Source organism: Muscardinus avellanarius, assembly GCF_963383645.1.
Source record: "Muscardinus avellanarius genome assembly, chromosome: 6".
NCBI lineage: Eukaryota > Metazoa > Chordata > Mammalia > Rodentia > Gliridae > Muscardinus > Muscardinus avellanarius.
In genome coordinates, this window is record NC_137791.1 from 105,280,326 (window position 1) to 105,307,440 (window position 27,115).

General features: G+C 48.2%; 1 protein-coding gene across 2 annotated transcripts in view; it reads left to right on the forward strand.

The window, feature by feature from the left end:
* APBB2 (amyloid beta precursor protein binding family B member 2) overlaps positions 1 to 26,364 on the forward strand; it is a gene marked incomplete at both ends in the record, with an annotated part of 204,645 nt that extends 178,281 nt beyond the window's left edge. For both annotated transcript variants that reach the window (XM_080697864.1, XM_080697865.1), the window contains 6 exons: positions 15,167 to 15,281; positions 17,001 to 17,088; positions 17,913 to 17,996; positions 19,552 to 19,667; positions 21,261 to 21,440; positions 26,197 to 26,364. In XM_080697864.1, the coding sequence (XP_080553990.1) occupies positions 15,167 to 15,281; positions 17,001 to 17,088; positions 17,913 to 17,996; positions 19,552 to 19,667; positions 21,261 to 21,440; positions 26,197 to 26,364 (751 nt within the window). The remainder of the gene's footprint in view (positions 1 to 15,166; positions 15,282 to 17,000; positions 17,089 to 17,912; positions 17,997 to 19,551; positions 19,668 to 21,260; positions 21,441 to 26,196) is intronic.
* Positions 26,365 to 27,115: the final 751 nt, after the last annotated feature.

Here is a 27,115-nt window from a genome sequence, read left to right on the forward strand (position 1 = left end):
TATTGTTAAGGTGGTGGAACTTTAAGAGTTGGGGCCTAGTACCAGGAAATTGGGACATGGGAATAGCATCCTTGAGGGGATTAGTGCTGGTCTCCAGGGAGGTCCCGTCGAGTGGGTTCGTACACGTGAGCCTGGCATTTCTCCTGAATCTCTTGTCTCCTGTCTTGCCAAGTGGTCTTTCCCTCTCACACATACTCTCTCCGTGATGCTGTCTGCCATATTGCAGTGTAGCCAGAAGGCCCTCAGCAGAGTGGAGCAGGTGCAGGCGCCAGGCTCTTGGATCTCCAAACCGTGAGCTAAATCCCTTTTTGTGTCATTGTATCCAGCCTCAAGCGTTTTGGTACAGCAACACAAAGTGGACTAGCACTTAGTGGAATAATTTCTTTAATCGGTGTTTGTCCAAATTGTATGAGACACCCTTGAATCGGACCATCATCTCAAACAGGGGTCACAAGCTTTTTTTGTAAAGGTCAAATGGTAATCAGGTTAGGCCTCGCAGGCCATATGGTCTCTGCTACAGCGACTCCGCTCCAGTGGCAGCCCAGGAGCTGCCATAGCTGAGTCCAAGTGGGTGCAGGTGGCTGTGTCCCAATAATGCCTCACTTAACAAAACAGAGGGCCGGACTTGGCAGGCCTTAGTTTGCCAATTCCTGATCAAAAGGACCTGAGTAGAACCCGGGGTGACAGCTGAAATGGGGACTTCTTTTGTACTATGAGGTAAGCAGTTTCAGTCGCCTATGGCCAGCTTTGGGGTATGCTGGAAACCAGGCCATTTCGTCCCACACACAGGCCTCTTCGTTATGATACTGTGTTTATTCTAGTTGTCAAATAGGAGCAGATAGGGACAGTAACAGGAAGGCAGATCAGATAGCCTATCTCCACCACCGCCTCCTAGGATGGGCTGCCTCCTGGTGGCCCCTTCTCCACCCAGCTACTCTCTGTTGAAACATGCTATCGATTGTCTTCAAGGAAGTCAGCACAATCTATATATCATTCTGCTTCCTGAATTGTTTTTCTCATTCCTCTTCTGCTTCTGTAAATAAGGACACATTGGTGTCATTATATGCTTTGTTTTCTTAGGATTTTTTTTCTATCCTATTTGATTGAAAAGAAAAAAAGATGCTGGAACTAGAGACCAACTGCCTTTTTTTTTTTTTTTTTTTTTTGGTGGTACTGAGGTTCCTGGAAGCCCTTCTACCTCCGGGCTACACTTACAGACCTATTTTTATACTTTTTTATTTGGAAACAGGGTCTCTTAAGCCAGCGCGACTGGCTTCGAACCTGTGAGATCCTCCTGTCTCTGCCTCCCAAGCGCGGGGATTACAAGCGTGCGCCACCACGCCCAGCTCCAACTGCCTATTAAAAAAAAAAAAAAATCTCACTAAATAAGAGAATGTATATTCCACATGCATAAGAAGGTACCTCCTGTTGGGACAGCGTGTCCCTCCTAATCAGCCCATCCACGGCCTCTGCCTGTGTCTGATGTCTTTTCCCCAAGTGATACGTAAAAGTGTATTTCTCTTAGAATGCAAATATAAAGAAAAGTATCTGGGGAGTCAGTAAATCTTAATAGAAATCAATATACAAGGGAAATTTATGTATTGATTTCTAGGAGATGAGGAGCCGTTTTTCATTTAGACAAATGTCCTGAAGAAGGACTCTGGTTAGGGGCCGGGAAACATCGTTGCTGTTTCTGCTGGAGAGGATCAGACTGCAGATTTGCTTTGCTTTCCTATAGAATCCCAAGAGATTAATGATCTTCCCAGAACCCGCCTCCTGCCCATTCCAATGAAATATATGCTTTGTTAATGTTGTTCCAGATGACACAGAAATGGAATATGAACTAGTGTCATTTTTAAAGTGCTATCTGTGATAAACAACAGTAGGAGAAAAGGAAATCCAGCCAGTTCCCCAGGCATCGTTCCCTTGTGTTCTTCCAAACATGATTGGAAATAAACAGGAGGGAGTCTTCTGTCTGTGCTCTTCCAACATTTATTCATTGAGTTGAAAATGTTCATTGCACCAGGCATCGTGGTATATACCTGGAATCCCAGCTATTGGAGAGGCTGAGGCCGGAGGATCGCAAGCTCAAGTCCAGCGTGGGCAAGTTGGCAAGACCCTGTCTCAAAATAAAAATTAAAAAAGGACTGGGGGTGTAGCTCAGTGGTAGATCAAGGCAGAGATGTTTCTACTCACACGGACCTGACGCTTTTTGGTGGGAAGAGGAAAAAACAAATAAGCAGGGTGGTTTCAGATGACTGTGCAGGGCCCACGGGGGTCTTTCGGGGGCAGTGATGATCGGGAGTCAGTCATAGAAGGACCTGGGGCAGCAAGCAGTCCAGGCAGGGAGAACTGCAAGCAAAACATTCTGTGGATCAAACAAGCATACGTGATCAAACAAGCATACATGGGAGCCCCGTGTGGCCTTGTTAGGGGTAGGTAGAGAGTTTGTGGGTAATTGAAAGCCAGGAAACAACAGGGCATCAGGGAGGGGCGTTTAAACCAAACACAGCACCCAGTCATCATTGACAGCATTTGCCTCAGTGGGACCGAAGTCCAACAGGGACAGAGGGGAAAAGGGAGATCTGGGGCCACCTCTTCAGGGACAGTGGGATCCTGAGCATAGACAACTAATTGGTGTTCCCGAGCTACACGACAGAGAGAAGAACCAGCTTGTGTTCTGTGGCAGCTCCCCCACCTGCTTCCAGGGGCTTTGAGCAGGTTAACCTAAGTTCTCTGAACCTTAGATTCCCCTTTGGTAAAATGAGAGTCGAGATCCTCCCTGGAATCACCTGGGCCATGGCAGAGGACTGCAGGGTTCTCCTGTGGCTCAGAGAGAATGTGTGCCTGGAACTGGGCCTGGCTAGGTAGAAACCTTCAGTAGATGAGAGCTGCCCTTGCCCTTTTATTAATAGTAATCTGTCTTCCTAGCATTGACATCTCTTTTTCTTTAGTTATTATTGAATCTACAGGGTATCTGAAATACTTATATCGAGGTGAGAGTTAAAATTCAAACAAAGGCCAAACACATTGGCTTTCTGTTCTCTCTCCCCCAGTACCCCTGCCATCTGCATTGAGAAATGGGGGGCTACATGGTGATTGCCCCAAGTCCCCTTGAAAACCTAGAAACCACTTGAGGTATCGCTTACCCACAAGATGCCCTCCACATGGCCAGGTGCAGAGAGTTGAAGAGAATTCACCCCTGGCTCATGTTCTGCTTGTGGTTTTGTTTTGTTTTGTTTTGTTTATGGGGGAGTATCTTTGCAGTACTAGGTGTGGGGACCCAGGGCCTCACTGCATGCTGGGCAAGTGCTGGACAACACCCTCAGCCATCACTGTGGTTTTCCTAGGACTCTCATCCGTGACTTGCTAGGGACTTGTGCCCTCTGGGTACTTCTTGTACAAAAACCTCTTTGCTGGTTTAGAGACTCTGATCTTCCATACTCTGTATCAGTCTTTAAACATGTACTTTTCTTCCACCCTGTCAGATCACAGAGGCCTCTGGGTGTCCAACATTGTTTCGCTGTCTTTAAGTATAATTTTTTTTTTTTTTTTTTTGGTGGTACTGGGGTTCCTGGAAGCCCTTCTACCTCCGGGCTACACTCCCAGACCTATTTTATTTGTGGAAACAGGGTCTCCTAAGCCAGCACGGCTGGCTTCAAACCTGCGCGATCCTCCTGTCTCTGCCTCCCAAGCGCGGGGATTACAAGCGTGCGCCACCACGCCCGGCCTTTTAAGTATAATTTATGTGACTTTATTTTGTGATGATACCCTAAACTTACCTTGGAATAGCGACATAGTGTAGGAGTCATCCCTCACTTGTGAACCAAATATAAGTAAGTTACTCATGCATCTCTTTTCTCTGGGTCAGAGAAGCAAGGTTTTCGTGTTTTGGTTTTCTTCTAATATAGCACAGGTGAAAGCTGAAGCTTGCTAATTCTTGCTCTCTTCAAAGATGGCCTTTTAAAAATACGAATCATTTCCTGGTTCCTTCTCAACATTCTTTTTTCCTCTCATCAATAAGCTGTCGGTCTTCTCTCCAGTGCCATGAGAAGGTCCTTTGTTTAGAAGAATGTGCCTTGAATTTCAATAACCTTGCGTCACGTTAAATGCTCAGCCTTGCACTATCTTGTTGGAACTCTGGCTCCCTGGTCCCTCATTAATGGCTCCTGCGCAGGCACAGGTGGGAGGGGAACCTGCTTGGGAAAGGGAGATGCTGGGTGGGAGGCAGGTGTTCCTGTTGCCCTCTGGTCCTGGGAAGGGTAGACTCTGCCTGAGCTGAATCCTCTGAATCTCACCAGAAACCAGATGGGAAATTTGCATAAATTTGGTATTCATCTCCATTCTGAGGCCCTTCACCTGCAGGGGCGCAGATCCTACAGGGGTCTGGAAATAAGTTTCAGGGATTTCTGGACCTTTCCAGCTCCACCACCTTCAAATTTGTGCATAAAATTGTGAATTCATGCACATTTTATTTCAGAAGTATTATCATCTCCCAAAGGTGCCACAATTCAAAACAAGTCCTGAGCGTCCCCCTGGCTGCCACCCACCCCGCTCCCACACAGCGATGCCACGCCAGTCCACGGCGCCATCCTGCCACACGAGTTCTCTGTGATTCACCCATGCAGAGTCCTTGCAGCTCTCTTAGGACATGAATACCATGGATGTGCCCCTTTTGCAGGAGAAGAAACTGGGGAGTAAAGAAGCCAAGGTCCACAACCAAGGGCAGACAGCTGATGAGTTTCAATCACAGAAAATGGGGGAGAAATGAAAGCTGGGAGGAAAAAATAAACCAATGTAAAAGTTTTCATGACATTAAGTTTTATGGTCTACTTCTTTGTCGTTTGACTAATAGTAAGCTCTGCTCCAAAGACCCTTAGTGATGAAAGACACATTTCAAAGAGTGGCGTGCAGCAGAGAGTTGTGCAGAAGTGGGGCAGGCAGGGCGCTGGAGGGCTCTCGCCACGTGTGCTGAGGTTGTGAGAACTGGGCCATCGTGTGACACATAGGACGTCGGTGGCGGGAGCAGGAGATGACGACGTGTTCCTCTGCACGCTGCGGTAGCCTTTGTCATTTCTGCTCTGCCTTTTCTGGTGGTGTTTTTTAGGAATTTCCTTTATTTATTCGGATGCCCAGCTACACATGTCATTCTCTTATTTCAGGCTTTTATTAAGGAAAACATTGCCTGGTGCCCCCACATTCATTTTCCTGAGGAGCGCCCACCGAGAGCACGCTCGCCTAGCAGCCTTGGCAGGTGTGGCTCCCATGGAATCAGTCTTGGGTTTAATTCCTCCTGCTAGCGCCTAGTACAGCAAGAAAGGAACTTGCTCGCACCTGGCTCTAAATTTAGCCTTCTCGGCTCTCAGAACGGCTGGCCTTGTCCAGATGCCCAGCTTTGGGCTGATATGTTTTTCCCAGTGAACTTCCACGGCACTGAATCCCCGGAGCAACTGCCGCTGTCTGAGACTCTCCTCAATTTTTGAACGACATCTCAAAGATCTTCCAAAATCTCAATTTACGGCTGGTTTTCACTTCAACTCTCAAATCAAGCAGCATCTATTAACCCCCAAAGAATGAGCTGTACTCAAAGTTGGCAGTATCATTTTTCCAAGTTTTGCCTTCAGAGGGAAACACAGTGGCTACATATCAGTGTTATTTCCTTAAGTGATTCACTAGTGATGGGTCTGATTTAAAGTATCCAAGGCTACAACAATAATTATACATAGAAGAAACAGGTTGTATTCTCAGGTCTTTAGATTTAGAGGCATTGAGTAAAGTTTGTGTCATATACTAGACACAGGCATTTTATTAGGAATAAGAAATTAAAATCTCTTGGCACAAATCAAAAGGAAGTCAAAGGATGTCACCTGATCGTTCTTCTCTGCTGTATAAGTCAAGACGCTTAGATCTTTTTCTGGTTAAGTCTGACCACTAGGATGTAGCCAGCACCTCTCATTGGAGATGAGAAACCTGGGGCTCAGGGAGGGTCAGTGACCAGCACAAGCCATTTGTTCCAACTGGGAATAGAATCCAGACCTTTTGGTCCTTTGCTGGCAAGCTATCTTGCCTCCAAATACCGGCTTCAATGGACAGAATAGAGGTGATACAGAGGGAGCTGAGCTGGAGGTGACACTGCATCATGCCGTGGACAGTGATGCCCAGCAAATGTGAGAGAGGCCACGGCTCCTTCCCCAGGCAACTGCCCCTCCATGGGAGACGGTCGGTCTCTAATGCCACCCGGCACCGCCCAGCTGAGACATGAACCTGCCCGACGACTGCGTGGTGTCGGCTCCTGGTGCAGGTCACTGCACCTGTTACATGCCTGCTGAGCCATCTCACTTAACTTCAATTCTCATGATGACCCTGAACCAAGACTCTGTATCCCTTTTAACTGATGAGGAATCTGGGCCCAAGGGCCTCAGTGCTCAATGCCTAACAGAGTGTGTTCAGCACAGAGAGGGAGCCCAGGACTCTATGCTAAATGAGCAAAGAGAAAGTAAGTACCAGGTTAGAGAAACAGCTCTTCCTCCTCCTCAGCCCCAAGTGCCTCTCCTGAGAACTTTCAGCCACTCCATAGAGGAAGAGGGACTCTCCCTCTAAAACCCCAGGTTCTCTGCCAAACCCCATGGCCCTGCCTCCAACACATGCATAAGGACCTTCAGGATCTGTCACAAGCCATTAGAGGGCTCTGTAGGACTGCAGAAGTGGGAGGTACCCTTCACTCTGGCAAGGCTGGAATTAGAGTCCTGCAGCCCATAATCAAACCCTGTCTTTGCCATGAATTGGTCGTGTGACGTTGGCTGTGTTCCTCAACCTCCGTAAGCTTGTCTCTTTGTGTGTTAGTGAGAACCGTCAAATGCACCTCATCGGGTTGCTAGAGCTCAGTTGTTGGATGTGTGATTATAACTACAAATACTGGTTTTGTTACCTGTGTCTGGGAGCATGCTTCTCACGATGGCTACCCTTGAGCATTGAGGTAGATATGTATTTTCATTACATAAAAATACATATATGTTTTTATAACATTCAGACAAATATATTAAATTAAATATGATACCCCCCAGGCCAGGTGACAATGTCGGTATTATTTTCTTTCAGATTTACTGTGCATATATAAAATACATAAGCTCCACCCTTTCTGTGTGTTTTCATTCGGGACCGTATAACTGCAGCTCTGGTTGGTTGGTTGATTCTTCCCCACAGAGTAGGATTTCATACTCACCGTCCTGTGGCTTCCCAGGCCATGCAACGCAGAGTGCCAGGAGGAGGGTTTCTGTGGGTGCCAGTGTCTCCCTTTCCTCCTGCCCCATGTTCCCTGCCTCTTCAGTCGGTGACTCTGTACAATGCCTCTGTGTCGCTCGCTGTCTTGGGGGCTCTGCCCTTGGGCCCTTCCAAATTGGCCATGACAAGACTAGAAGACAGTGGTGGAAAGGTTGTCCGGGGTCCAGTGGCTTCACTCGGGCTCCTTGGCAGCTCTGGGCTGCAGCTCAAAGCATGTCCCCTCCCGACCTCTCCACATCCCTCTCCTCTCTTCCCTGCCCTTCTCTGACCCTCGCCCCTGCTGCCTTCATCCACTAGCTTTCCTGCTTCCCACCTCTGCCCTTGCCCTTCTCTTTCTCCTCCGCGTCACCCTCTAAGGTTACATTTCAGTGAAAAGACCTGGGTTCAGTGTTGTAGCTCTACTAACAGAATGTCCACAGTGCTGGAACACAGGTAAGGGGTGCCCGGGTCGCTGCTCCTGTCGCTGCTCCTGTATCTTTTTATTGGGAGCAGGCGGAGCTGGAGACTGGAGATAAGTCTTCTGCCAGTGTTTACTGCAAACAGATCCTGTATTTGACTGTGATATTTTCGGCTTGATTACCTCCCCTGGTTGCTATGTTGCCTCTGTAAATTCAGCTGGCATCTCTTGGCTTCATCGTAACGTGGCTCCAAATACACTCTCGTGGGTGATCGGGTTCAGCTAAAATAAGCACCAAAAGGCTATTAATTGCCTCCGAGCTGGGGCATAAGATGGGCTGTCAGTGCTCAGGGTTGCTGAGTTATTTACTGGATGCAGTGTGAATGCTAACGTGTTGTTTTTGCTCTGTTCCCTCATGCCTTCCCGGATTCAGAGAGAGGTAACCAGCCTACTTCGCTTCCCCTTCTCAGTGTCTGTGTGTCTGGCAAAGCTTGCTTTCTCATCTCCATCCTCACAGCCATCCTTGCCTTTGAAAGGCAGAACTTTGTTTTGCTTTGTTTAACCTTTTATCACCATCATTTAAAATAGAGCCTGGAGTCGCATCAGGGTCCCTAACCCTGTGCCGTGTCTGACCCTGTTTGGGAAAGGTGACGAGCCAGTTGGTTCGTCTGGGTGTAACAGCAACGTGGTCACTTCCACTAACAGCCAAAAAAATCTAATCAGCATGCTGGGGAGTGAATGGGATAGAAACGTTTGGCATAATATACTATGTTATAAAAGGGAGCTTTTCAGGTTTCTTGAAGAATTAATATTAGTACTCACATATTCTCTAGAGCACCCTTGGTAAGGTTTGGCACTAGGCTACTACCCAGAAGCACTGAGTCAATGTAATATCATTTGTTAGCCAAAATATATGGAATTGCCCTGGGCTCACACCAGGTGAAGGTTTGTGCAAATGGCACATAGGAAATCCCACCACCCATAGCCAGCCGGGTGAGCTGGCCTGGGTGATCCCAGGTGTGGATTTCCTGCAGCGAAAGGTTCTACTGCCTCAGATGTGCTTTTCCAGGGCTCTCAATGTCAGCCTGCCCATTCGGCTGCTCGGAAGCTCTAAGGCCCACCGTCCTGTAGCTCTGTCATGTCGTAACAACTCCACTTTTGCTAGAAAGGTCTTTTGAGACCTATATGTATATCTTATTACTATTATTTTTTACCTTGAACAAATAATTGTGTTTACTGCTGGGCGCAGTGAAGAGCCACAGAGGCCATCTCCTCTTTGCACCAGAGTGGATCTCAGATAAACACTCTGTGTGGTTGGAGCTGGGAAACGAAGACAGGTCCTCCGGCCATGTTAGCAAACAGCTTTCTGTGCTGACTGTTGTGTATTTTGACAGCCTGAATGGCAGCCATTTTTCTCCCCTGCCTGAGCTGCTGGTTGCTCAGTGGATGGGAGGACACAAGGCAGCATAGAGATGGGTCACACTTCCAGGGGCGGTGTGGTTAGGAGAATTTGTCACTGGTGAGGAGGTCCTGGCCTGGGAGGTGGCTTTGGTGGACCAGGGCAGAGCGTGTGGATGCGAGCCCCTCAGCTGAGGTCATAGCAAGCCCTCCTCTCTGTCTATCCAGGTCTCCTCAGGGGAAAACAGTTGCTCTGAATATTCACAGCCAGGCTCTGATCTGGAGAGGGCTGCGCATTCCGGCTCCCCCAGACCACCAAGTCCGGATGACTGTGGGTGGTGGGATTTTATCTACTGTTTGGAGTCAAAGTCTCTGGCAAAGAATTCCCTCTGCTTTCCCAGGTGACAAGTTCCTGGGATGCCTCTTGGAGAATTTCAGAACTTAGTGTTTTCTAAAATTTACAAAGAAAAGGAAAGGTGGCTTTTGTGAGATTAGGGATACCCCTACGTAGTGTTGGGGAGAATGTAAAAGAAAATACCACCAAAGACAGACAAACTTGCTTAATTAGCCATCTATGAAGATGAGGGTTTTCATACCCTTTCTCCCTCTTCCCCTGCTGCTCCAATCCCCTAAAACACAATTTTCAAATAATAATCAGAAAATAAGAGCAGGCTATCTTAAGCTAGCACTCATTTTCCTCTCAGGCCTTGTCTTTCTTCTTAGCCACATTTTGGTAGAGCCCAGGGGCCCTATATTACACCATACGCTCCTGTGGACACACTTTCCCAATTCCATGCCCAGTCCTGTGCCTGGCCCCAGGTGGGCGAGGCAAAGAGGAAGGAAAGACTTTTACCAAAAAGGGATAGATGCGGGATGTTCGGGGTGGGTCCCCTTGCTGCGGTTTCATCCTTGTGTATGGGTGAGACCTACCGCGGTTTCATCCTTGTGTATGGGTGAGACCTACCATCTGTGCTCGGAACAGCTCTGGGGGCTTGTAGCTTCAACAGAAAGATAAGTGGGGGGAAGGGCAACTGGGTACCTCTTAGGATTGCAGATATTTATTAAAACTTCCCTTGTGGACAAGGAGACAAGTATCCAAGTGGGCTTTTTCTTTGACTTCTTTTCCCCCACTTACAGTAGTAAAAACCACCTATCAAATGCCTAGCGTGTGCCAAACTCTACACAGTTTCCTGCATAAAAACACATATTTGACCCGTGCAGATACGAATTATGTGAAAGATGTTACCAAGTCATGAAGGCTTGGTGAGGAAGACCAACAGAGGAGATTTGGTGATAGAGTGAATGAGAGAGAGCCTAATAGAAAAGAGAGGTGAGGCGAGAGAGAGAGGGGCGAAGAGAGTTCCTGCCAGTCACATGGACTAACAGACAAGCCTGTCCCAGCCTCTTCAGAAAGCAAAACTAGATCCAACCAGCAAGAGTCACACAGAGGCAAGTTTCAGTTTCTCCTTTAGAAAAAATATATAGTTTTGTTCACTGGGAGCCTTCCAACAAGAGGATAGACTGATTCATTAAGGAAATGAGATTTCATATCCCTGCACAATTCCAAGTACCTCCTGCCAGGGCTGCCATAGAAGGGGCTTTAAAATTTTAGCCTATTTAACAGCTTAGGGGTCTGTAGGTGCCTCTTAAATTCATCTAGAGGAGACATAAACACAGAAGCAAATTCCGCTTACTTAGAGAGTCCTATAGGGGAGAGATTTAGGGAGGGTGAATTGTTCCGTCTTGGCTGTTCTTTAATAGAAGCCATTTGAATAAAGAGTTGTTCATTCCATAAAAATGGACCAAGCTGCTATAGGAGAGCAGAATGCTGCACCACTGAGAACAGTGAAAGCAATCTTTGGGCCTTTTTCTTTGCCATTAAGAAATTCGAGGCTGTCAAAGATGTCTTAGCGCTGACACTTTTCTCCAGCAGAACTCAAAGCTGGTCCTCTGGGGAAATAATTACTAGAGGGAACAGCCAAAGGACAAGACCAAAACGAGTTGGAAACACGAGGGCGCAGTAATCAAATGGCAAAGGTAATGGATTCCTGGTGCTAGCTGCTGTTGGAGCGTGAGGGGGAGACACAGGAGGCTGTGGCTACAAACCTTCCACGTCCTAGTTGGTGGAAGAAGACATCCTGGTTCCCAGGCTGACAGAAACAGAGAGGGACTGCGTGTCTGCGAGCAGACGACCAGCCCCACACCTCTTTTTACAGAGAGCTCCTGCTTCTGCTTTGTATGTGGTGTGACCTGGAGCAGCAGAGAACAGAAATGGTTCCTGCTGCCGAGGGGCACACAGACCATCTCAGACAGACCTCTAGAAGATTGTGTGGGCGCATAGATGCCATGTTCCTTCTAGGACTCGGTGGAAGTCTGAACCAGCTAGATAAGGTGCGAATCCATGGAAGATGTGGGGCTGCATGGCACACAGTCACCTGGGGGGCAGTGTAGAAGCCCGGCTTTCTGAGATGGGACCCTGAGCTCTCTGGAGGCCAGGAGTTCACAGGTAACTGCTAATATGTCCCTGCTACAGATCCCCAGACTCATGGCCGGCTGCATCAGGCCGCCTCCGGCCCTGCAACAGGCAGCATGACACCTGCCGGCCACAGGCACCCAGCACTCCCCTCCCAGGCTTGCAAGCTTGGCCCTGGGCTGATCATGCTGTTTAGATTAGCGCTGTCTACCAGAAGCTCTGAGCTGTGAGGTGTGTGTGCCATGGGGCAATCCTCCCAGCCCCCACACCCCCAAAGTACAGGAAAATCATTAGAGAATATTAAATTGCTTTTACACTTGAGCAGAACAGCCTTTAACATCATAACAGTGATTGAGGGGAGGGGGGGTGGAACTGTGTAGAAAGGGAGTTGGTGACATTTTAATCACTGCGGGAACCAGGTGATGAGACATGGGAGTTCATGTACTTAGCCTCTCTATTTTGCTGTGTATTTGAAAGTTCCAAAATAAGAAGTGTTTTATTTTAAAGGAGAGGGTTAGTTCTGCTCCTTTGACTCCAGGATTCTGCCATAAGGGTCCCATATTTCCTTCTCCAGGGACAGGGCTCAGGATACCAAGGTCACTGTAAACCTCCCTGTTACTAAAAAGTCTATCGCTTGCTGCTCAACCCCTTGACCCTGGGAACCTCTTCTCCCTCCTCCCAGAACCACCCTGGCTTTCATGTCTTTGGACACAGCTCTACTGGGCCTTCCCTGCCCCTTCCCAACACTTTCCTCGCCTTCTCTTTGGTCCTTCTGACACAGCAAGGCTGTTAAATGTCCCTCAGGCACCAGGCCCTGTTTTCTCTTTTCTTATTCTCCCCACTCTCATTGATTCCCTGGATTAGCTGCCTCCTGGATCCAAGTTTCCCTCCTGCCCAGACCTCAGGCCTGAGCCTAGGACCAAGTGTCCACCTGCTTTGGGACCCTGCCTGGTGCCCTCACAACCAACCGTCCATCCTGCAGCGCAGCCCCCTCCAGCACCTGCTCTCTCTCCCCTCTCCCATCCAGGACCCGGGCACTCTGTGGTCCTAGCAGATTTTGGAATATTTGTGTATACATGATGAGATCACTTGGGGTTGGGACCCAAGTCCAAACATGAAATTTATTTCTAGTTTTATATATACTTGGTGCACGTAGCCTGAATGTAACTTATACTTTTTAATAATTTTGTGCATAAAACTAAGGTTCATGGGGTGAGATTTTCCTCTAGTGGCATCATGTCAGGGCTCAGAAAGTTTTGCATTGTCAACCTCTTAGCTAAGCAGAACCAGGAATGAGACTGGAAGTTGGGCCCGGGGCCTGGGGAGGTGGCCACACTCTGGAGAATTTAGGGAGGCCAGCGGTCCCCAAGCAAGGGAAGACAGCACTGTGATAGACAAGGAGACCCACCAGGTCTGGAGCAGAGGAAACGTGCTTCTGTTGGAGGAAGAGTCCTGGGAAGATGGCGGAGGGATTCTGTGATCCTTTAAATCCAGACAAGGTTTTTGGACTTTCCATGGGTGACCCCAAGGAGCTTCAGAGAGATCTGGCCTTAGACAAATAGAGGCTGGACGTGAAAGTTTGAAAAGAGAGAGGTGCATAAGCTGAGATACCTCATGAGTGTTACTTCATGATCACCTGGGGCCAGTGGTCGGGGGAGGGAGCCCAGGCCCCCTTGAGCAAGGTCTGCCATTGTTTCTCTTGTATCACCTAGATGGGGGAGGGGACGTGCAAAGGCCTGGGGAGCGGAGTGGAGCAAGACCGCTCCTCAGAGTCCTGGCTGTGCTCCCCACCTACTACCATGGAGGCCGGTCACGCCTCTGACCTGGAGAAAGGGGCATGCGGACAACAGACATTACTAGGACCATTAAGGCCAGGCCTGGACCAGCACTGGGGGTGAATAAGGCACAAACCCTCTTATCTGCTGTGTCTGTCAAGGGAAGACAAAACAGACCCTCTGGTACCCGGCGGTGAGTGCAGCAGACAGGGACCTGTGGGCGCTCCAGAAAGGGGCGCACCCCAGCTCCAGCTGAGCCCCCAGCAGTGTGGGGGTGGGAGTGAGAACCTGCTTAGAATGCTGGAGGGGCTGGCAAGGGAAGGGGGCCCAGGGGATCTGCAGGAGGCTCAGTAGGCCCAGCACAGGGTTGGGAGGAGGCTCCTGGTTCTCGCATGGAGGACACCAGCTGAGAGAGGCCAGAAGAGGCAGGTGAAGGTCAGGTGTGGACAGGCTGAGCTCAAGTGCCCATGTAACAGGCAGGTCAAGATGTCCTCGCCTGGAGCCTGGGGTCCAGAAGCCCCCCGCAGGCTGCCCCGAGCATGGCAGGGCCAGTGGGCAGACTTCTGGCCAGTCATCTGTCTCCTCAGATGGTCTCGATGTTGCCTCCAGTGTTAAATCCTTGCTTCTTCCCAAGGAAACCTCAACTATCTTGGGGAAAAGATCTATCATAGTCAATAGAAAGACGGCCCATTCTTACACCAAGGAAATAATCTAGCCAGGCGTAGTGGCGCACGCTTGTAATCCCAGCATTTGGGAGGCTGAGACAGGAGGATCTCGGTTCACAGACAGCCTCAGCTAATTAGTGAGGACCATTGTAACTTAGTGATACACTGTTTCAAAATAAAGCATAAAAAAACAGAGCAGGGGGTGTAGCTCGGAGGTCGAATTCCCAATTCCCCTGGGCTCCATCCCCAGACCCACAAAAAAAACAAAAAAGAAAAGAAAGAAAGAAATAATCTGAAAATAAATGCATCCATACTCCCATCTACAGACAGTGCCTGGCTTGACTGATCATCTGCAAATCAGTCATTGTGATGCCTGATCACATGTTAGTAAAGCTGGGCATTTATTTTTCATAAACACTTTGAGCTTTGAACTGCTATCCTCCAATAATAACAGGGAGAGATTTAGTCATATCCTATAGTTCTTTTGAAGCCCGGTAATGTCATAGTCGATATCTTCTTTATCCGTAAAACACTCGCTGAAATCCAGCAGCAGCCGCTGGCTCTCAGCAGTGACCGAGCTCCCAGGATCCAGCCAGCGCGATGGTGATGGTGCCGCCACCCGTAGCCCTGAGAGCTGGAGGTCAAGGGGGGTTGAGCAGAACCTGATGCTTTGAGGGGATTCCGGCCCGCGGTGTCTGTCTACTGCCCTCCTAATGGATCCGCTTTCTGCAGCAGCTGTGCGCCTGGCGCGATCTCTGCACATGTTTACACGTCAGAGCCTATTGTGTTGCTTCCGCGCTGCTCCCTGCCGTGTGTATCGTACATCACTCACGCGGTCCACACGCTGACGTGTGGTTTTAAGATTTGTCATCACACTAGAAGGAAGGGCTCTGCAAACTTCAGTGTTTATTCAGGGCTTGTTGGCTGTTCTAGGAGTTTGACAAACTGGGTCTGGAGGACACTGTAGTTGTGTTACTTAGAAATGAATTCCTAATACCCACAAAATCGTGCCTCTGTTGTCTGTAGCTGTCTTTTGTTTTTGTTTTTGTTTTTTAATCATTGTACACACTCTTCACCACTGACACGCTGGCTGCTAGCTCAGTTAACATTCATAACTAAAATATCTGTTGGTGAAAGTTTCCCTTTTCTAATGTACCGATAAATTTTGTTCGTACAGAGATTTTGCTTACGTAGCAAGAGACAAAGATACGAGGATTTTGAAATGTCATGTATTTCGATGTGACACCCCCGCAAAAGCCATCGCCACGAGTCTGCACGAAATCTGTTCCAAGGTAAGGTGGGTCCGGCCACAGCGGTCTACATCTCTCTTTCTTTTCCATGTTTGAGCAGATAAAAGATATAAAAGGCAGGGGAGCCGACCTGGAGCTCAAACTCAGGAAGGAGGGAGCAGATTGTCATTAAGGCCGAGCGGTCCTTGGGAATCCACAGGGGATTGGTAACCGTGCCCTGGCAGATACCGAAGTCCTTGGAGGTTGAAATCCTGAATAAGATGGTGTAATATTAGCATATAACTTACGTGTGCCCCCTATATACTTTAAATCATCTCCACATTACTTACAGTAACTACTGCTCGATCTCTCCATGTTCAGTACAGATACTCACATTGCAGGCCTAACTACATATGGCGCCGCCAGTCCAGCCTCACTCCCTGCTTCCAGTGTTCCCCGTAGACCCCGCTGCCCGGCACCTCCCTGGACTTATGGAGAGGGGTCTCATTTCCCAGAGACTGACCACTATTGGGCAGCTCTGGCTTTTTGAGTTCTTTCTTGTGTTGACCTGACATTTTCCTCCCTCAAACCTCCAAGTACTTTCTTGACCTCCACAGTGTGCAGCAGCAGAGAGGGGTCCTCTGGTGGTCCCTGATGGGCTGCCCTGCAGACATGAGAAGCCTCGTGTGTGCCACGGCTGTAGCGGGCCCCAAACCAGCTTCTCTGAGTACATACTGAGGAGTCCCCCAAAGGAATGTGGTATTCCAAAACGGAACTAGCTGAGAGCAGACTGTGGGCTTCTCTGTGCTTTGCCCTCCAAGGCATAGTATTGGGGTGCTCGGTGCTCTTAGTGGTCATATCATTCCAGTGGTGGTCAGCCAAACCCCCTGGACACTGTTACCAGCTTCTGCAGCCAGGCCTATACATTTCCCAAACTTGTGTGGTTGTATATGAACAACGCCATCACTGCCATTGAATGTCACCTTTTAGTTCAGGCTGATGTCATGATCCAATCTCTCTCCTGCAATTCCTCCAGACCTAGTGAGAGCTAGCCCAAGCCACAGCCATGGCGCGGCCTGGTGACTCAGCCACAGGGGCAAGGCCAGGAGCTGTCCCTGCCCCCAGCGTGAAGCTATCCACCAGTCCGCTGCTCTGACCATGCGCCAGGGTTGTGCAGGACGGGTGTTGGTCTAGAAGCTGCCACGTTTCTCCTGCCTGTGTTCATGTCCTTGCACTGGCGGGACTGGAGCATGTCTACACTGTGTGCGGCATGTTGTACCCCTCCCCTAGGTTTTGTTTTCCTCCTTCATTCATGCAACAAATACAGTCAAATGTCATCTATGAACTAGGTGCTGTTGCAAGCACTGGGAGATAGCAGTCTCCAAAACAGAAAACTATCCTGACCCGTTGGAGCTTGTGTTCTAGCGTAAAGCCCCCAGAACCTGGCCTGGCACAGAGTAAGTGCTGTGAATACTCGACTTCAAGCCGGGCATAGTGGTACGCATCTGTAAGCCCAGTACCTGGGAGACTGAGACAGGAGAACCACAGCTTCAATGCCAGCCTCAGCAACTGAGTGAGACCTTGTTTCAAAATAAAAAGGACTCGGGGTGGGACTCAGACGTAGAATGCCCCTGGATTTGATCCCCAGTAACCCCACACACACATATGACAAAAGTTAGTTTAACATGCAAGTGTAGTCAGCTCCGTCTTGCTAGCTGAACACACTGAGGACATGGGACCCTGCAACCACACCCCAAAGCCCTGTTTTCACTTAACCTTTAGATTATGGCCGAACGGAAGAATGCCAAAGCCCTGGCCTGCAGCTCCTTACAGGAAAGGACCAACGTGAATCTGGATGTCCCTTTGCAAGGTAGGCCAGAGGCGTCTCTCCCTTCGCTGTGGAAAGAATCCAGAGGTCAGCTGGACACAGTGACACATGCCTACAATCCTACCAACTGGAGGATCACAGTTCCAGACCAGCCTGGGCAACTAAGCAAGACCTTATTCTCAAATAAAAAGGACTGGGGGTATCTCTCAGAGGTAGAGGTGCCCTGGGCTCAATCCCCAGTGCCACCAAAAAAGAAAGACCAGAGGGCTTCAGGTGGTTCTCTGGTATTTTGACCCTTCTTAAAAAAGCAAACGCAACTCAACAGACACAAGTTGAGCGTGCACCTTGGGGCGCAGGGCTGATTTCATGTCGGTGGTGTTAGAACAGAGGGTAGAGGGTTTGCTGCTAGTGGACAAGATCAAAGAATATCATCTTTATCATTCATGTTCAATCTGGACTAAGGACCTAGTAGTTTAAAAACATGTGGATCATTATTGAGAGGATCACCTATTATATTTTCTGTGTCTTTGACTGTCCCCTTTGTGAACAAAATTTCGCTGGGCATCAACCACACCTAACAAACAGGGTACCCAAAGCTGTTTCTTATCCCATATCAGAGACAGCAGGAGTTCTGCATACCAAAGGCAGAAAGCTTCTGCCTTTGAATGCTTTCCTACTTTGAAATGAAAGGCAAATAGGGTTTTTCCTGACAGCCCCATTGCTTGGACTAAGAAATGCTGTTCTAATAGATAGTTCAGGAACAGGACACTGTGGCGCAGGTGGGCCTTCCAGATGCAGACTGAGGACTGTTTTTTCCTCATTTGCTGGAACCACTGAGAGAGATGGGTTGCTTTTGTTCCCTACAGTAGATTTCCCGACACCAAAGACTGAGCTGGTCCAGAAGTTCCACGTGCAGTACCTGGGCATGTTACCTGTCGACAGACCTGTTGGTACGTAAAACCTCCGTCGTCTTTCCACATCACAAGTGTTCAGGGAAGTGTTCCCCCTCCCAAGGGGATGAGGTCTGCTGTGTCACTCCCTTGCCTTGAATCAAGCCCTCTTGCTGTCATCAGCAAGAGCACCGAAACCATCCTCTTCCATGAGCCTTAGAGGGCAAGCTACGCTGATGTGATCGCAGTCCCCAGTGCACAGGGACTTTAACAAGACAGAGGTGCTTTCTTGTGGAGATGTGTGATGTGGGACTACGGGGGTGCTCTGCCTTTCTCCTTTGGAGCTCCCATCTCAGGCTCAGGGAGAAAGGACTGAAGAGCCCTCGTGTCATCTTTTAAACTGTGACCCAGTAATGGCACCCACAGCCCTCAGCTCAATTCCCAGTGGCAGAACTGAGTTGCCCTTTAAGCTGAGCCAGAGGTGAGGAGATGTGGCCTTCGCCTGGCCAGAGGAGACCATGGAGGTCAAAGTCCTCACACAGCGTGGAATGATGCTGTGGAGGGCAGCCTGGCACTTCTTCAAAAGGCTAAACATAGTTTCCTTTGATCCAGCAATTCTGCTCTTGCACATGTGCCCAAGAGAAACGAAAACATCTGTCTACATAAAACTTGTGCACAGATGTTCAAGCCGCCTTATTCATAGTAGTTAAAAAAAAATGGAAACAATCCAAATGTCCATTAAATGACAAATGGGTCAATGAAAATGTGATATAATGAATGGAATTTTATTTGGCGAATTAAATACTGAAACAGGCTACAGTGTAGATGGGCCTTGAAAACATGAAGTTAAGTGAAAGGAGCCACTCAAAACCCACATACCATAGGATTCCACTTATATGGAATGTTCAGAATGGGCAGATCTCTCAAGGCAGAAGCAAGTAAGGGTCGCCTGGGGCTAGAGGTGAGGAAATGGAGGGTGGCTCCTGAAGGGTGCAGGGCTTCTTCTTGGGTGGATGAAAATATTCTAAAGATGATTTGGGTAATGGCTGCACTCTGTGAATATACTAAAAACCAGAGTTGCACTTTTAAGTGAGCACATTCTTTATGAGTCATATCACATTAATGTTGTTACTCCTGCTCCTAGCTTCCCCAAAAAGCCTGTGGGAACGCTCAGCAAAGGGATCCCACTGTCTCTCAGGTACTACTTACTCATGCAAAAAGGCCATGAGGTTTGGCCGTACTTAAAGTCAAGTAGGAGGCAGGAGGCAGAGGTACTCTGGCAGACACTGGCTCTGCTGTCCCTTCCCAAGGCCCCGGGTGTGGACAAGGGCAGCATTTGCTGGGTGCTGTCCATACCCCCAGTGCCAGGAATCCTGTAGAAAGAAAGAAACTGGAGTTCCATCATCTCACGAGATGGGACGCCCCACCCCAGATCTCTGGTAGAGCTCATGGCCCTTCTTTCTGCTGGAAAAACTGTCATTTCTTTTCAAGCAAACATGAGACTAAAGTGATAAATTGTCTTCTAGAAGTATAAAAAAAATCCATCAGGCAACCGGGCCCACATTTGAGAGATAAATAACTTTAGGACTTTTTCAACGCTCTGTTACCTCCGCAGGAATGGACACCCTGAACAGCGCCATAGAGAGCCTCATGACCTCATCCGACAGGGAGGAGTGGCCGTCAGTGAACATGAACGTGGCCGACGCCACGGTGACGGTCATCAGTGAGAAGGTGAGTGGGGCTGTGGAGGATGCTGGCCTGCACGGGCTCACGGGGGTTTTGGATACAGCAGTCTCCATCAATCTTAGAAACAGAGCCAAGGTTTGACCTGACCCCTGTTCATGGACTCCAGTGTTGACTGGACCATGAGGCCCCGGGGCTGGCACAGATGCTTTTGTGAGGGAAGACCCGGGCAGCGGCTGGCTCTAGCAGCGTCGAAGGGGGCCATCGGTCATCTTTACAGAGGCCAGCATTAGCCTGGGTCCACACTATCCTACTGCTGTGGTTCAGGAAACTAAATAACTTAGCCAACCTCAACACAGTCAGAAGGACAGGCCAGGCTTCGAAGCCAGGCCATCTAGCTCCAGAGTCTCCCACGTTTTGATCCTGCCTGTCCTGAAAGACCTCATCTTGCTTCTGTCCCCAGCAGGTCACCTCCAGCCTCAGTTCAGCCTCCATAGAGCAGTAGGTGCTCTGTGGCTCAGGCCTGCCTCTGGGGTGCCATGCTGGATTTTCTTCCGTTCCTCAAGCATGCCATGGCATCCTTTCCTGCCTCAGTGTCCTTTCCAGTGCTGCTCCCTCCTCTCTATACCCTTTTGCCTGCCCAGCCCTCAGCCAGATCCCAACTTCCACATTTCTCCTAAAAGAAAAGTTCTCCTGACCTCTCAGACTGGCGTAGTTTGCCTGTTAAACACTCCCCATGCACCTGAGAGAATGTTTAGTAAATAAAGTTGTGATGTTCTGAAAGTTCCCATTCTGCATTTAACTAATTCAGAAGTTCCATGTGGTTGTTGAAAAGGATATGGTCTTTACAGTCATGCGTTTCAGATATTTCTTTCCACTGCCTGGAGTGGATACCAGGTTATTGAAAGAGGGGGAAGGCCGGGCGTGGTGGCGCACGCTTGTAATCCCCGCGCTTGGGAGGCAGAGACAGGAGGATTGCGCAGGTTGGAAGCCAGCCGCGTGCGCTGGCTTAGGAGACCCTGTTTCCAAATAAAAATGTAAAAATAGGTCTGGGAGTGTAGCCCGGAGGTAGAAGGGCTTCCAGGAACCCCAGTACCACCAAAAAAAAAAAAAAAAAGAGGGGGAGATGATTTAAGAGATTGGTTGATGTGGAATCTTCTGCTTTGCATGGTTTTAGATAGGAATCAGATTCAATGTGTTATTTCCACTGGGTAGAAGAACAGGATGAAGATACAGTGAGCCCTTTCCTCCTGCTGCCCTGGGGCTCACCTGGGCAAGCAGGTTTTAAGCCGCTGAGCGCCCTCATTGGGAGTAGGTAAAAGTATATATGACATTGTTCCTCCCCACAGTGAACTCACAGACTCAGGTAGGGTGGATTGAGAACTGGACATACATCACTTACCACAACTGGAGCATAATTTAGGACAAGACAACTGCAAGCAGAGAGATACAGCAGCAATGGCCTCTCTGGACACTTACGCAGAGTTTTCTAAAAAGACTCAAGTCCTTTCTGAATTTATTCTAAATTCTTTTTTTTTAAATTCCGGGTTCTAGAGGCTGGCTTTGTGATTTGTTGAAAAGACGTTTTTGTTTTCTGGCTCCCTAGAGAGAGAGCAGGTTTCTGAGCGATATCTTTTGCAGAATGAAGAGGACATCTTAGTGGAATGTCGAGTGCGGTTCTTGTCCTTCATGGGCGTCGGGAAGGACATCCACACCTTTGCCTTCATCATGGACACCGGGAGCCAGCGCTTCGAGTGCCACGTGTTCTGGTGCGAGCCGAATGCCGGCAACGTGTCGGAGGCGGTCCAGGCTGCGTGCATGGTGAGTGACCGGCACCGGCCCCTGCTTGTATCTTATATGCCATATATCAGAAACGAATTACTCGCTTAAATGAAAAAAGTCACTAATTCTTAAAGTCCTGCTTTGCTTCTTAGCACTCTCCCTCCCGTGGGCAGAATCAGTCAGGCCGAGCAGGTTGCCTTTCAAGAGGCCAGGGCTCTTGAGTGCAGTTGCAGGTGGAGCCAAGTTGTGTAGGGAGTCCGGGAACAACCACAGGGATGGTCTTCAGAGCTGCACACTTTGAGGATGGCTCACTCTCCATCCCACACTCGCTTCAGTCTGTGATCAGGAAATCGGTCATGGGGTGCTCTCAGTGTTTGCCTTCGACTCAGTACTCTAAGAAGAAATGCACAGAGTGATTTTTATTTCACGGGTAGTTTAAGTGCATTGTTCTTACCCATTTTATTTACTTTATGTCTTCTCACAATGACCCCATCAGGTAGTCACGAGCTCAGAGGAGTTAGAGGGTCCCCGGGCTCAGAGTTAGTGAGTGACTGAGCCTGGGATCAACTCCGCGCTGCCAGATGACAAAGCCAGGTGTTTTTCACCCTGTGTGTGTTTCATTAATAAATACCCTTTGGGCACATATGGTGTAACAGACACTGAGAAAGTTCTAGTAAAACTGGAGGAGCTATCTGGGTTTGGTGGCACATGCCTGTGATCCCAGTACTTGGGAGGGTGAGACAGGAGGATCACAGGTTCTCAGCCAGCCTCAGCAGCTTAGTGAGGCCTTTAGTAATTTAGTGAGATCCTATTTCAAAATAAAAATGAAATAGGGCTGGGGGTGCGGCTTAGAAGTAGAATGCCCCCAGTTTCAATCCTCAGTAATACACACACACACACACACACACACACACACACACACACACACAGCTTGTAGTATCTTAATCTTAAGTGTCATTACAAAAGAGTCAAAAAGTTAAAAACTAGGCCAGGCGTGGTGGCGCACGCTCCTAATCCCTGCACTTGGGAGGCGGAGACAGGAGGATCGCGCAGGTTCGAAGCCAGCTGCGCTGGCTTAGGAGACCCTGTTTCCACATAAAAAAGTATAAAATAGGTCTGGGAGTGTAGCCTGTGGGAATGTAGCCCGGAGGTGGAAGGGCTTTCAGGAACCCCAGTACCACCAAAAAAAAAAAAAAGTTAAAAACTAGTTTATAAAGCAAAAAAGTCATAGTAAGCCAAGGAGGTTAATTATTGCTAAGTAAGATTTTTAACACACTTAGTGTGGCCTTGAGTGTACAGTGGTGACGTAGTCCACAGTCATGCCCTGGGCTGCCACCTCTGCTAACCGAGGACTCACCCCAGGCAGCTTCCTGTCCTGCCAGCCCACTTCACCCTAAGTGTTCTTTAGTACTCGTTGCAGGTAGACCATTTTTTTTAAAATCTCTGACACCTTATTTTTACTCTACCCCGTGTGTGTGTGTGTGTGTGTGTGTGTGTGTGTGTGTGTGACTGGGGATCGAACCAGGGGCATTCTACTGCTGAGCTATATGTACCCCCAGCCCTGAGTCCGGCCTCAACCTGCAATCTCCCTGTCTCAGTCTCCCACATACTGGTCCAACAGGCAATCACCACCACACCTGGCTTACTGTACCCATGTTTAGATACACAAATATCCAGATGCCACTGTGTGGCCATTGCTGTGGTCTCAGTACAGCCACATGCAGCACAGGTTTGCAGCCTCGGAGCCAGAGGCCATCCACACAGCTCAGGTGTGTCGTAGACTGTGTAAACGCACTCCATGGTGTTTGCACAAGGATGAAATCGCCTTACATATTTCTCAGAAGTACTACCCTGTTGTCATTAAGCAGCACAGGACTGGAGTTGGACGTGGTATTTCAGAAAATCGTGGTAGATGGAGAACCTAGAGGAGGCACCTGGCCTCTGTTTCCTTAGAGACTTTCCACTTTGAGACAAGCCAGAGGTGCGAAGAACCAAGAACAGGTAGAGCTGCGGCCGGGCAAGTGGAGGCACACTCCTGTTTTTGTTTGCTGCCTTTTTCTGTACAGTGCTCTGCTTAAGGAAAAGAGCAAATTGACTTTTACCTTAAAAAATTCCTTTTTGGGGGGAGGAGGGTACTGAGGATGGAACCCAAGAGGTATTCTACCTCTGAGCTACACCCCAAGCCCTTTTTCATTTGTATTTGAAACAAGGTCTTGCTAAGTTGCTGAGGCTGGCCTTGAACATGCAATACTCCTGTCTCACCCTCCCAAGTACTTGCATTACAAGCATGCACCATCACACCCAGCTTAAAAGACACCTTTGACATAGAGAGGGTAGGAGTCGGGGCCTGGTGATTGCACCCCGCATCCGGTCCCCTGCTTCCCACAGCACCTTGTAAGAGTTATCATTTCCACTCAAGTACAGTGGAGCCAGGATTCTATCTCCCATTTATGTGTAGGATTGGATGGATGGGAAAGAGGGGCTCGGAGGACTCAAGCTGAATGGATGAACCAGAAGTAGGGAATTAGGAATGGGGTCAAGGGCTACACGAAGCAAACGGAGAACACGCGATTTCTGTCAAGCAAAAATGCGTAATGACAATCGCAATACTTTATGAAATTGAAACTGAGAGTAACAGATGGCTAGGGCCATAAAATGAATGGCTTTCCGCCTTAATTATACATTTTAAATGCTAATGACAATAAGTAGCTTCAGCACTGGCTACAGTTTGTTTCCTGATTCCCAGACTCCTGTTTCCTCTTGGAAATAACTTTTCCTCATTTGCTTCCTCAGTGCAGCCAGTTGGAATGGCTTAGCCAACACATGGATACAATCCAAGTGTCCCATCCTACTCTGAGTCCAGGTGTGCTAAAGCAGTGATTTTCTTTACCAAGTGTGCATAATTCTTCATCTGAAATACCTAGGCATGAATTTATACTATCTGAAATATGGTACACATTCTGTGTAATTTACTTAATTTTTAGGTATATTTTGCAGCTATATGGCATGGGCCCAACTAAAGATATTTTAGTGAAATTTAGAATGAAGAGAGATCGTGTGTGTGTGTGTGTGTGTGTGTGTGTGTGTGTGTGTGTGTGGTATTGGGGATGGAACCCAGAGGCCTTCTACCTCTGGGCTATACTCCTATACCTATTTTTTATTTGGAAACAGGGTCTCTTAAGCCAGCAGAGGCTGGCTTCGAACCGCGCGATCTTCCTGTCTCAGCCTCCCAAGCGCGGGGATTACAAGTGTGCGCCACCACGCCCAGTTAGAGATCCTTTTAATGGGTACAATTTTGGTTTGCTCTGTACATACTAAACTCCTCTTTGAAATCCCCAGTCCAGAGCCCCGAATTGCCTCAACCTATCTAGCTATTAATTCATGCCTTAGATATGTGTGGTTTGAGTTGCCGTGGGGATCTAACCAGATGCCTTATGCAGAACATAGAGTAAAACACCTCTGTTCATATGATTGAGTTGAAAGGGGTCAGTTTTGTAGCCTGTGGATGATAGGTTGTTGTGGCCCCCCTTTCTCCAGAGTCCTGCTGTAGATACTTAATGCTTTTTAGAGAGACACATTAACACGTTCCATAACTCTGCCAAGAAATCTATAAATATTTAAATCTATTTTTTAAATCAGCTATGTAAGAATTATCTTCCTGTTAATGTAAAAACAGGCTTATGTTGTTTTATTTCTTTTTTTCTTGTAGTACTGAGGATTGAACCCAGGGGCATTCTACCTCTGTGCAACACCCCCAGCCCCTATTTTATTTTTTAGTTTTGAAACAAGGTCTCATTTGAGTGGCTGAGGCAGTCCTTGAACCTGTAATCCTCCTGTCTCAGCCTCCCAAATACTGGGATTATCAGCATGCACCACCACGCCTAGCTCTTATATTTCTGAAGGATAGAGATTATTCATGGTGCCAGTGCTAATGGATTCTTAAAAATTAATCCATTTGTATTTAGACTTGAATATAAAATGTAACCTGGAATCTTAATACGTCTTAAAAATATCAGGAAATAAGAGACAGGAACAAACATTTTTTATTGCTAGGCTGATTGTAGGCATTCCACGGTGTACCTTTTCCAAGTCATAATAAAGGTCCTTATTTTCCAGCCACTTTATAGTTGTAGAAACTGAGTCTTGGGGAGATTGAGTAACTGCCTGGGGAATCACTGTCAGAACACGGACCATGGATTCACACTGTGCCCTTTCTGCTAAGCCATCTGAGTGGGCCATGAGCACTTGCGCAGCTGTACGTGTCTCTGATGAATGATGTAGTCCATCCCTTTCTGTTTTCATTACGTCACTGGCTATGGGGCATGGTCATTGCAGCCTATCAGTGGAGAGAGTGAATATGCATGGAAGGGAAGTGGGCAAAAGGCAGAACACTTTGGGAGCTCAGCGATCCTTTAGAAGAACTTAACACCCATGTTAAGAATAAGCTGGGCATGGTGGTACACGCCCATAATCCCCGTACTTGGAGGCTGAGACAGGAGGATCGAAAGTTCCCTGCCAGCCTCAGCAATTTAGTGAGGACCTCTGCAACCTAATGAGATCCTATTTCAAAATAAAATAGGGTTGGAAGTATAGCTAAGAGGTAGAATGCCCCTGGGTTCAATCCCCAGGACTACCGGGGTGGGGCGGGGGGGGGGGACTCTTGGATTTGTGTTTGGTTGGGAGCTAGGTCTTTGACTTTGGAGAGTCAGTGCCATTGGTAAGGAATTACTCTTGCTAAATAGGAAGAAATAATACATGATTTGTTACCTTAAAACTTTTTTGTGTTTTATTCCAGTTACGATATCAGAAGTGCTTGGTGGCCAGGCCACCTTCTCAGAAGGTTCGGCCACCTCCTCCACCAGCAGACTCAGTGACCAGAAGAGTCACAACCAATGTAAAACGCGGGGTCTTATCCCTCATTGACACTTTGAAACAGAAACGCCCCGTCACAGATACGCCATAGCCGCCCCTGTTCAAGGACACTGTCATCCTCACCGGAAGACTGAATGGCTACACTAATGAAAACTGACTTTCGGCCTTCCATTCAGCTGCTGACGCCTGGTCTTCAGAGAATTTTTCCGTAACCAAACAGTGTTAGACAAGCATGTTCTCTCGTCTTGCCACCACCATGTGATATGAAAAGAAGCATGAGTAATTTTTTTTGCTGTCAGTAAGCTACATCACGAGACGCGGAAGGTCTTCTTGTAAATACCGCCAACGTGACTGGACCAACGCGCGCGCACAGAAGGACGTGGCCGCGCTTCCCAGTGAACTAATGCCGCGTCCATGGGGTGGATGAGGCCCGAGTTCATTTCGCTGCCCTCGCCACTGGATCTGTCACAAGCAACCTTTGGGTCCTACAGCACTTGGCCCTGTTTTCAACATTGGAAACATTTAGACATTGCATAGCAGATACCATTGAATTGCTGTAAAAATACAAGGATGAGTTTGGGTTTGAGTTTTTCATAAAATTCAACCTACTGGTTGACCAAATTGGCTGTAGGCATCAATATAGACACCGACCGGCAGCTTTCCTTGATGAGCTATCTGACACATGGACACCACATCATGTCTACAGCTGTTTTGGGGATGTTGGGGAAAAAAATGAAACTTTGAAATTGACAAAACACTAAATTTGAGGAATTAAAATCAAACAAAAAATAGCCTTTCTTTTCAGATGATTTTCAAACTGATTATCATAATGTATTTTGGGT